The 12,421-nt window shown below is 45.6% G+C and overlaps 1 protein-coding gene across 1 annotated transcript; it reads right to left on the bottom strand.

The window, feature by feature from the left end:
- Window positions 1-9,286: 9,286 nt before the first annotated feature.
- LOC118511697 (arginase, hepatic) lies at window positions 9,287-10,562 on the bottom strand. Its single transcript, XM_036055105.1, has one exon. The coding sequence runs from the start codon at window positions 10,470-10,472 to the stop codon at window positions 9,384-9,386; it is 1,089 nt and encodes a 362-aa protein (XP_035910998.1). The 5' UTR covers window positions 10,473-10,562; the 3' UTR covers window positions 9,287-9,383.
- Window positions 10,563-12,421: the final 1,859 nt, after the last annotated feature.

Below are 12,421 nucleotides of genomic sequence, written 5' to 3'. Positions count from 1 at the left end.
AAATTGTTTATTACTTTGCTTCACTTATCACCTTCGACATGATTCCCCAACATTTGGTGCACAAGTGTTTGCCACGCTGTCTGACCCCGTCCCGTAAGCCACCAGCATCTTTGGGGTTTGCCATCCTACCCGCACCCATCCGGATGGGTTTTTGAGTAAACATTAAATTTTAAGCGAACTCTCCGGAGTAAATATTTGCTCAACTTCTCTGCGCTGCAAAACTCCATCCTGCAATCGAACGATCCATCGTTGCAGGCGTCCTGTTACGACCCCGAAAGCCAAAGCTACAACCCCCAGTTCGTCCTTTGCACGCGACCCGTAAAGTTACAAGCTGTGTTTGAAGCGGGATACACCATGGTGTGCCCTCCTTCGAGAAACATCAATCATCTTTCATCATAAAAATTTCACACCACAAACACATGCACACACACACACAACTTCATAACCGACATGTGCTCGCTTACAGACACACACACACGTCCCGGAAGTCACTCATCGAGTGTTCGTGCTCGGAAGCAGCGAGTGTTTCATCGAAAGTGTCAACGATAGCGTTAGTGACGGGTTTTCGTGCGCCACACTCACCGTACCCTTCTGACCTCTTGCACGTGCCGGCCTGGGCAAAGGAACCGGGAAACCCCATTCCGGATTCATGACCTGCAACGGTGCGCTGCGGCAGTGTGTGCTTATAACCGCTGGAATAGCTTCATTTTCTTAACGGCACGATAGCACATCGGCCCACGTGACTGGCACACCGGATCCGGAACCGAGGATGACGACGAGTTCGCCACCAAACATTTAACAACGATAAATTACCCTTTTTATTGAGCTTGAAATTTAGTTGTCAAAATTCAGCACACACACACACACACCCACCGACACACAAGCCCATAAAGGAACCAAGGCGAACGCTAAGCGAATAACGAAGATGATATGGGTAGACGGAATTGGGCCCTGCTGCCAACCCCGAGAATACGAGCTTGTCGTTGGTGAAGTTGCCCTGCTGCTGCTGCTGATGAGATTCAGTGAGCATGGCGAGAAGTACGAAACTTTGCCACCGATCTGTTTCCGCTGCATTTGCAGAATGCACGCCTGAACTGACCGGAAACGAGCAACAGAAGCGGTGAGTGAAAGAAACCAACAGCAACAAAAAAAAACACGACGAACAACCGAACGGAAAGGAAAGAAACAGTTCCAAACAAAGAAGGGAAAAACATTTCCTCCAAACACATCCAACGAATCCGGGAGGGAGGAGGGGGGAGGGGGGTTTGGAGTTAGGATGCATATTTTTCCAATTAGGACAAACTTTGCTGCATCCAACTGCTTTTCTCTTCCTCACTCTCACAATTCCTCCTGTAACTTTTTCTCACCACCTTCACGGTACCATCGTGAGGAGGAAAAGGCGGCGAAGCCCGTTTGAAGTGGGCCGTAATTTATGAACAGATTTTTTCAATTTGTTCCACATCAATGACGTTCCGACAAGCATCATGTGGCTGGGACGGGATGGGATTAAATCATCCGAATGGAACTCTCACTCACACACACACACACACACACACACACACACACACACACACACACACACACACACACACACACACACACACACACACACACACACACACACACACACACACACACACACACACACACACACACACACACACACACACACACACACACACACACACACACACACACACACACACACACACACACACACACACACACACACACACACACACACACACACACACACACACACACACAAACCTTCACATTTCGCCCTAAAAGAAGCAGATTTTTCCACCAGATTTAGCTGTCCGGCTTTTTTATGCCATTTTTTAATGAGGCGACCGCTTCATCAACTCACTTTCCCTTAGTGTATCCGGCCCGTCCATCCGGCTTCGGGCGATTCATTAGGACGTCCCTGTCCGGCAATGCCTGCGGATGTCCAGCTTCCGGTTCAGGTTATTAAACATAGTCTCGAATTGTGTGCCATGGTTTAATTTTTTTTTTCTCTCTTCCGCTCAGAGCAAACGGGACAAAACGAGTACCACCCATCGATTGCGAACGGAGACGATGGTGAATCCAAAATGTTCCCTGCTCTGTCCGGCGGCATGTCGTAAATCTTCTTCAGAAAACTCCCATCGAATGAATGCGAATATCCAAAGTGTCCCACCGTTACGGTGGACGCGTGGTAATGAGGAAGATTTCGTACGAATAAGAAGCTATTCTTTAAACCAGCAGGAGATCCATTGTTTGGTTTGGGTTCGCTAGCTCGACTTGAGCGATGAATTGCGGACGTGCTTTCTTTGTTAGAATCATCTGCATAGTTTTACGTTTCACCGACCAACCTATTAAGTGGGATTGATCGGTCGTAGAAATTGTGCACAATATTCAGCAGCGAAAATGGGGCAAAATGTAACTAATTATAGAGCTTTTTTCTATTTGAATGCATTATACATTATAACATTTTAAAGGAAGGATTCTTTGCATAACTTAAGTGACAAAAAATTATAGATTGTATAAAAAAGAATTTGATATAGATGAAACACAAATTCAACTTTGACTTCCCTAAATCTGAGAAGCGTTCTATGAATATCATAGTTGGCACTTTGGCAATTGGTTAGGACCTTAGCCGTAGCAATCGTAATATCTGATGTACCGTTTACAATCTTTCTGGACCTTGGTGATCTGCTGTCACTCCATCTTAACTTAAGGCTGATTGGATATGATTATCTGATGGAGCGTTCGTTAAGCAATATCTTTTGATCGCTGCAAATATCAGTTGAGAGTCGATCGACGATCACCTTCCATCTTGTTCAGGATATATTTATCTGTTTAGACTGTCTAGAGATGAATGCCCGGACCTAAAACAAAAATGAATTCATTTTCTTGAACTTTCTGCTGTATTTGAGAAGTCGTATAACACTATTTTGTGGCCAGATTCTCGTCCAGACCTCTCGCGGTACCCAGCTCCATTGCTCAAGGACCAAACACATAGTACTAATACTATGATTACTCATAGTACCTCAAACGCAATCCCTAGAGACGTAAGGTCTTATTCCATCCCAAAAGTTCAAAGGTCTCCCCTAATGATCGTTTTGAATATTCCCTTGACAAATTTCTATCGCGTCACCTACTCGTCCTCGAAAACGTCCTTTCATAAAAGATATGCCTATTTTTGTTGCAAATCATTTCTCACGCCTGACATTTCATACCTACGCAATAACCGTGCCATTTCGCTTCACAGTACATCGCAATAGCACAAACAGGCAAACGATTTCCCCCCGATCAACGCCCACAACCACAATTCTTATCGATGATAAATGTTCCATTCAATACAGCCGAAAGCACTTATTTCACTTACTTCTTCAAACTTTTGTTTTGTGCGGGGTTTGCTTTTTTTGGTTTGCTTTTGTTTGTTTGCAAAACATTTGCAGTGACAAAACTTAAAAGCCCCCTCCTGTCGGTGATGAAGGCCACAGCAGCATCTACAGCAACACACATCTTTTCATTACGGATGTCACTTAAAACGAGAGCCCCATAAGCCCACTGACCTGAGCGTTCTTCGGCCGAAGATTTTCCTGGCACGTATTCCCTGACGGCCGTGTGGTGGTGAAATGGAACAGAAAAAATGGACAAAAAACCTCGCATACCGAACAATCCACATCCTCAAATACGATTCTCGTTTGCCAGTGTTTATCTATATTGAAAGCAAACACGGCTATTCCATTAATCTCCAACAGACCGCTATCAATTATATGATAAATTATTCATAAACAATGAAATGCCGCCTGCCACTGCCACTCGGACTCGGACCACATACGTAGAAAAACACCCCGAATCTTGAACCGTACCGCAGCGATAGAAATGGGTAAGAAAAAACAAACCGTCATGTCTTTTCCAGGCTTCCAGGACCAAACCGGTGTACGATTACGACGCCAGATTGCCAAACACAAAAAAAACCGAATGATAACTGAAGCAACTCCAGGATAATGAGCTCGATTTGTAAACTTGGCGAACAACTCCCCGCCCCGCGAACGGGATCGTTCAATCGTGGTGCCAAACGGTACGGCCACCGGATCCGGGCAACGAAAAAAAAACGGGGATAGCGAACCGGATACAGTAGCCAGCTTTACCATGGAAATGAACCGGAGTGGAAATGAAAAAATATTTATTAGCATTTCACGGTACCGGCCCGCACCGTTCGAATGACATTAGGCCAACCTGGGAAGCGATTTCATTTTATTTCGATTTGCCTCCAACACGCGGGAAAAACCACATCGACGCGTGGAGGAGAACGAAGAAGGAGAAGAAGAAGAAAAGAGCACAGAAACCATCCCGAACGTAGGCATATAATTTCATTCCATCAAATGAAGTTCGTTTGCAAAACGAGCGAAAACTTTGCCCTCACTGGCTGGGAAAGCATCGGGCACGGCACAGAACCGCGGGTGGAAAACCACAAGAAGTTGTGATTGACGAAGAAAAGCACTCGATGAAAGTGAGTTCCAACGAAGAGGTATCAAAAATTAAACGACCAAAAGCCGTGCACCGCTTGCAGGAGCTGGTTACTGCCAGCTGCTTCCCGGGCAGCTCTTCCGTGCCTTCGGTTCCGAGGGAAATGTTCCGTACTGTACGAGCACCGGCTCGTATGAAATACTGAAAAGGTCATTTCGGTCCAGCCACTTAATGGAACGGCAGCATAGAGATGAAATATGCAACGAAAACAAATCGGAAAATGAAAAGCGAAATCAAACGGCAGTGCATATCAACGTTATTATTATTGACTTTACTGAATGGGAATTTGAGTACGTTTCAATAATAATCATCCTAATATGAACGTGGCAATGCCACCGGTTGAACAATGGCCCGTTCTCAAACATGTACATGTAACGGTTTGATGGGTAGGGTTTCCATAGCTTTGTTTCCTGTAATTCTTTGTCCGTCTTTTTTGATGTTTGAAAATTCTGTTTAAATTGTGATTTCAAAACTTTAAAAAAATATTCCCATTTGTTTTTTCGAAGAAGGGCTGAATCACCTAGAGTTACATCCTAACATTATTTCATAAAAAATCACAATGAGTTGTCTGAACAATCAATATCAAGCTGATTGCAGCCTATAGTAAGACCAAATACAGTAACAAATGGAAAATCTCATTACTACAGATAAACTTCGAAAATATGCAAAGATGTTCAAAAAGATAGCAAAGAAACCAAAAGAAATGAAATGAACAATCAATCATGAAAATAGAAGAAATAAAAACAAAAAAAAGTTAGAAATGAGAGACGAACCCCAGTCCTGCTCTGTGGAGACCAACACTGGTGTCGCCTCTGCCACCGGTCGTCCCTGTTATATAAATGTAAAGTTTTGTCAATTGAGAATGCTTATCATTTCAAATATCTTTCCAAAATGTGTAAACTACTAAAATAAACAACTCATTTCGGTGAACAGATTTCAAAATATTTAATTATCTACTACATACCTTAGAATCCCTCTATACCAGTTTCCGCACAAATCAACGCGTTTATACTGGTCAATTGGTACTTAAGAGCCAATCACAACTCTATTCATGTGGATGGAAACAGAACTTTATGAGCAGTGTGATTCTCATAGCACGTCAGGTATCAATCTCATGACATATCCAGCCCACCAGTGCCTGGCGAGTCTGATTTGTTTCACAGTCACAGCAAGACACAATAATGATATCATCATGCAAGTAGAAGAAGATTTAATTGAGTTTTGCTATCGAGGAAGACTGAATTAAGTAAGCAATTACTAAAAATGAATAAGATCATAATACAGAGTTTTTTAGTTGATAAGGCAATAGCATCTATTTTTATGGCAGGCTCTTTAGATGAAATGGCAAACAAAGCTAGTTGATGTAGAAACGACTTTAAATGACAGGGAAATCAAAAACCTTTAATTGTGATGTCCTCAGATTATATTGTCATAGTTGCCATTGATATTGCACGCAATTATCCAAGTGCTGAGAGAACGCGTACAATATCAACGGCTACTATGACAATATCATCTGAGGACATCACAATTAAGGATATTTGATTTCCCTGTCATACGAAGCCGTTTCCATATCAACTAGCTTTGTTTGCCATGTCATCTAAGAAGCCTACCATAAAAATGGGTGCTATTGCCTTATCTACTGAAAAACCCTGTAAATCTGAACACATTTATCATTCGTTGCAGAGTTAAACCATGCACAGAACTTAAAACATGTAAAGTATACGATAAAACGTAACAATGTATCACTCAAAGCATTCCATACCTAAATATAAATCACATTTTTTAACCTGAATATATAACACCAAAGGTCAAGAATTAATCTCCCTTCCTTGCCCCTTTAATCGATCGTTAAGACAATGAACAATAAAATACTAGCTACATTACTTTTATTACCTATCTTTCCTGAAAACACATCCACTCTACGGGAGGAAAAATATCATTCCTTTTTTGTGATAAAATGCTACCGAGAGGCCAAATCCAACAACTTCCAGACACTGCCACCCGCCAACCCGTATGGTGCCCGTTGATAAATGGTTGACCATAAACAAGTAAATGATATCGGTTTGCGAGATGTCATTTATTTCTAAGTCAGTTCCCGGTAACGAACTTACCTCGTTTTCCTCGTTGTGACCGAAGAAAAACCTCGGGTCTCTGCTGTCTGAAGATAGCAAACGATATCATACCTTGATAACCGCCAGCCGAATGCTTTCCGAATTTACACCCAAACATGCCCTTCATGATGGTAGCAGACCACACTGGAAGAGCGTTGGTATGTCGCAGCCAGCCCCAGGTACCCTTTACGCCGCCTGTCACCATCAACCCTCACCGTCAACGATCCGGGTGACTTGAGCACTCAGTTTGCGTGAAGATAATTAATTATTATGACGAGAGATTACACTTGTAATGAGTTTTGACCTTTTTTTTTTTCTCTCTCTTGCACTCTCTTCTTGGGTTCGTACGAAAGTTTCACCCGTGCCCTAACGAGCCATCACCACCATCAAATGGCCAACTTTCTGACGATAATATGCTTGTTTTGTGGTTGTCACTGTCCCCACATCGGGCCGCCCTCTGCCACCACTGGAACTAGCATCCGGTGTGCAGCACACAAACCACAGCCTCCAATGTGTCAGCCAGCTGGCACTAAAACAGAACCTTCATTTTCCATCACCTGACGGAAGGTCGTTCTCATCAACCTTAACCTGCATCCTGCCGACCCATACCCGGGCGAAGTGCTCATTGTTCTAAGAGCTTCTAATGAAGAGTCATTTTACGGATAGGGCAAGGTGAAAAGTGACTTTCTTCTCAACATCCGTCCAACCGATTGTGGCCGGTAAAGCTCAACCCTTTACCGGTAGCCTCATTCAGAAAAAAGGGGATTTGTGAGCGTAAGCCAACCCAATCGAAGACAATGCCGGTCGAGAAAGCGATCGCATTAAATTCGTTTGCTTTGCCAAGGAACAAAAACCTGGCGCCGTCCCCCATTTAGCACTCTGATGGCTGCTGATGGGCTTTGCTAAGCATAAATTATGACACCGAAATGTAGAAATATAAACTAAAGACCCGGGTGCCCGGGCACGGTGTAAAATAAAGTCATTTTAGCAGACGATGACGTAGAAAGACGCATCCACCTCTTGGAAGACTGAAAAACCACTCACAAAAGGTGCCGGTACAGGCAAGAAGGATACAGTTGAAGGGGGAGGGGGGGGGGGAATGTTACGGCGTACGGAGAATAATAAATCTTGTACGACCTCTTTCGAATGGAAAATGGTGTTTCGCATCCGCCACTCGGTACCCGGTACCGAAAATATCAACAAAAGAAGTCATCATAAACACTCGCCGCCCAGTTTCCTCTTCTTGCTAGGACTCCACCAGTCCCGATGCCCATTTAACGATTAGTATGAAAACAAGAAAAACATCTCAACACTGGAAAATGTCCATACACACACACACACATATCCAACTGCATCGTCACGAGGCTGCCATAAAACTGCACATACGTCTACACATCACACAGCGGGTATTGTGTAACATTGTCCCCAAATTGAGCATGCACCCAGTAATATATCCCAGTTGCTACGTTTGCAAAGAAAAACAAAAACAGCTTTCAATGGAAGCTTTCAAATTGGATTTTACCCTCAACGCCACTTACGCTTCTCCAGCAAAAAAAACACTCCTCCCGAAAACCGATCCTCTCCCGGGGCTTCAGCTTCCATTGAACGAATCAACCACCAACCAACTGGAGAGCAGCAATAAAAGTCTAAATTCTAATTTGGCAACACATATCGTACATTGCTCTCCAAATCCAGACATCCACGAAGGAGGAAGACCAAAACCACAGCATTCGTAACTTCGAAAAACCCCATGCTCAGACGGAACTGACCGTGTCCGGGCAGTTGGGCGTGAGGAAACATTAAATAATACTCTCAATGTTTTCCGTCCTGCCCCATCTTAGCCTCGCGCTCGAGCAGGAAATCATAAATTACCCTTTATCAAGTGCGTCCAGACGAGCCGGTTAGCGTTGCGCCTTTGTTTTCGGTTAGGTTTTGGTTCGCGGAACTGGCAAGCTACACAAAACCACAACGAGCTCAGGTACTTCCCACTGTGCTCACCATGCACCCGGTTCGACCGACTCCCGGGTGTGTGTGTGTTTCTGTTTCCAAACCATACAACTACACCCGTTAGCTCGGTGTCTGATGCCGCCAACATCAATGCAATTGTGGGACTTCGATGCATGCAAACAATCTTTCTCTCTCGCACGCCTGCTCGTTGCCTCATTGTAGTCGTTTGAAGTTGAAGAATGAATATCGACTACCGAAACCGAATGGGAAAAATGGAAAGTGACCCCAACCAAAAGCCGTTCCTAACAGTGTGGAATGTTCGATTAATAACACTCTCAACCCCAACGCACCTAACTTCCAATAGAAATTTATGTCCTGAATCAGACATTACCGAAAACCTGGAGCACGGGGAGGTTCGTTACAGTCTGCTGCGTAGCTACGCAAACTACAACCGATGCACACTGATCTACCGTTGAACGATGCACGTACTGACCAAAAAACCCCCCAAAGCCACAAGAATCAATACCCACCCCCTGAGGTTGGTAAACTGTTGGGCCAAACCGCTTCCGACAGAGTGTTCGTGTTTGACGATTAGAACCGCACCAATTAGTTTCTTGCAGCCTCTCCCTCTCTCTCTCTCTCATGGTGATAGTAGTTGCAGGCGAATTTCTTTGCCGTGAGACTCGAGGAATGTTCCGAACCGGACATGAAATGGTACACAAAAAGTAAAGTTTATTGAGTTGCTCACACAAGCGCACAGCAAAGAATGGGGGGCAGTTTGTGGTGTGATTTGGTTACACTTCATCACTTTTGTATCAAATCCAGCGTGTCGGCGATGTCGCCCTTCCGGCTATGGCCACAGGCAGCTACCAGCAAATGGACGGCGGCTTCCACCGTACGGCGCACATCCTCCGGTGTTCCGATGGCCGGATTTACTTCCACAAGGTCTACCGCCGCTAGCCGTCCCGTGCCGTACGCTTCCTCCATGATGTAGATGCCTTCGCGTAACGTTAGCCCACCACGCACACTCGTACCGGTACTGGGAGCTTCCAACACGTCCAGCGAATCGATGTCATAACTCACGTGTAAACTACGCTGCCCTTCCGGATCGATACGCTCCAGCGCCATACGCATCACCTCCCGGATGCCGTACTTCTCCACCTCACGCATACCGAACGCATTGATGCCGAACTTCTCGATGATCGCCCGCTCGTACGGATCCACCGACCGCAATCCGATGTAGGCGAGATTCTTGATGGAGATGATCGGTTCCTGCCAATCCATGCCCGGAATGTACGGCCAATAGTCACACAGCTCGCGAGCCAGCAGCGCCACCGGCATACCGTGAATGTTTCCCGACGGTGAGGTAGAGTTGGTGTTCAGGTCCGCATGAGCATCCACCCAAATGACGGCCACATCTTTGCTGTGATGCAGATGCCCATCGATGGAACCGATCGCGATCGCATGATCGCCACCGAGCGTAATACACAGTCGATCGTCATCCAACACTTCCGTCACCTGGTGGGATAAGTTTCGACTGCAACTCGCCACATGTTCCAGCTTCTTCATGTTGCCCACCTTGCGTCCATTGAAGTTGAGTGCCTCGTACTGGATGTCACCGTAATCCTTAATGTTCAGCTTGGGCGATATCTCCTGGATGTGATCAATCAGCCCAGCATCGCGGATCGCTTTCGGACCCAGCCCAACGCCCTTCTTCCGCTGGCCCTTATCGAACGGCACACCAACGATTCCGATACGCTCGTAGTTGATCTTCTTCGGTTGGATCGTCGCAAACGATGGATCCTTTGCCGCAGTACAGTAACCGCTGATCGACGTTCCGAAGATGGCACCCGTTCGGCTTACCAACCTCGCCAATGCTATCCGTGGCAACATTTGTACGCTTTTCCTACTTAAAATGTTTAACGGACAGTACTCAGCACTCGCGATGGTTTCGAACAGACTGCGACAAGTTGATCGGTTCGGCCTCGAGATTGCCCGAAAACCGTCACCCGATCGAGAGCTCGTAATCGCATCACCGCGATAACCTTGCCCTTGAACAAACAAACCTCCCGGTGGCGCTTATCTCCCGCACCGAGAATGATGCTAGCCGCCAATGGGCTCGTTTGCTGTTTTGTTTGCGACTGTCACTTTCACTGCGTGTGGACCACGAGGAAGTTTGATGGCCCGTCGAGATGGCCGAGCTCATCTAAAATAGCTGCTTGCCATGTGAGATAGAGCGTGGTGCACGGAATTGTTTTACGCGATCAATGACGACACCGTGTGTTTTGGTTTGTATTCTATGTTCGATTAATTCCCTCGTCTATCTTCCTAAGCCCTTGAGACCGTGCGTTGAACAAGGTATTTTTGATTATGTCTTAAATTCTAGTTCATTGACATTTTTTAGTCGTATTTTGATTTCGTCGGCATTATCAAAGTTTATTCCAAAAGTCTTCATACCTTTTTCAAATACACTGGAGTTGCTTCAGTTCTAGCGCTTTTCCAGGCCATTAAACAACGCAAATGTTCAATGTTACCGTGCATCATTGTACAACCAATGTTCATTTTGCACCATGCTTTATAATTCAACAGATGCTTACGTGGGTAAGACAAAACATTTCATCGACTAGAAATATTCCCACCGGGTGCTCATCATCACTCACCTCGAACAGGAATCGGCCCCACCGGCTTCCGGCCTCTTAGCAGATCATTTATATTTCAAGCAGAACACGGCATGCTACACCGTCTCGCCCGTGCCACATTCATTCCAGATCCGGCACAAATCTGTCCCAATGCACGCTGGGTGGATTAATCAGCCAAACACATGCACACAAAAGCATGCGGCAAAGCAACGACACCAAACAAACGAGAGACACACACACACAGAAAACCAGGAACTCGGCAAGGGCTTTCCGTCTGTTGTTCCCGGGAAAAGAGGAGATTGCACCAAAACTCCATCCCGTCTCGGTAAAACAGCACGCGAGCTGTTCGTCTGTCAATCGCCGCGAAGCACTAAACTAAGACGCTACCGTGAAGATGTCTAATTAAAATTGATTTCCATTATAATTAGTTCTAATTAAGCTGTACCAACAAACACAGGGCTCTCCCGTTTCCGCGCGAGCGAAAATTCGTCCAAGGAAGCAGCTCGACCGGGTTGTGATTTTTCTTCCGTTCGCTCTGGTAATCGAGGGCTTTTTACTCCGTTTCAAGATACCAGACCGGAGGCCAGATGAACGCCACCGTCGGCGGTCGGAGACTGCATCCACACCGTTGACTAATGTTAGAGCTCTCCGGGAGTACTCTTGCGTTTCCTCGGAATCTTTAGCAGCAACAGCAAAAAAGGATAAGGACACTACGTTCGTTTACTAGTGAGCGAGTTCCTGGAAGCTGCTGTCTGTGGAGGTTGGGCTAAGGGACTGCGTGCACAAGCGTTGCCTCGATCTTCCGCTCGATGTGTCAGACTGTTTGGATTGATTATTGACAGTACACTAAGCACCGTTTGCACCGGATTGCTCGGGGTAGCCTTAAGGGGCAAACAGATGTCCCCGACGGTGGCGTACGCTATCGACCGTTAATGATTGCTGTCAGCTCAAGACATTGGCGCTCGCTCTCAGGGTGTTTGGTGATGTTACAAATGAAGTGCAAATCGACAAAACCTCGCTTAATGCCTTTTGGAAAGCTCCGCTTCGATTCCATCGTGAAAGCTTTTAAAGTGTGTGCATTCGCGCCATGACTGTCCTACCAGGGGTTAAACCATTAATTAAAACACTCGTTTAGAATACAATTTAATCTCGAACGGTACACAGCACAGCATTGTTCACGCTTACGCACAATCATCACACTTT

This window comes from Anopheles stephensi, chromosome 3 (assembly GCF_013141755.1).
Source record: "Anopheles stephensi strain Indian chromosome 3, UCI_ANSTEP_V1.0, whole genome shotgun sequence".
NCBI classification, from domain to species: Eukaryota; Metazoa; Arthropoda; class Insecta; order Diptera; family Culicidae; genus Anopheles; species Anopheles stephensi.
This window is presented reverse-complemented; position numbering and strand designations above follow the sequence as displayed.

What these genes read in the sequence shown, in the direction of transcription:
- LOC118511697 (XM_036055105.1), bottom strand. Translation starts at nt 10,472, where the DNA reads ATGTTGCCACGGATAGCATTGGCGAGGTTGGTAAGCCGAACGGGTGCC.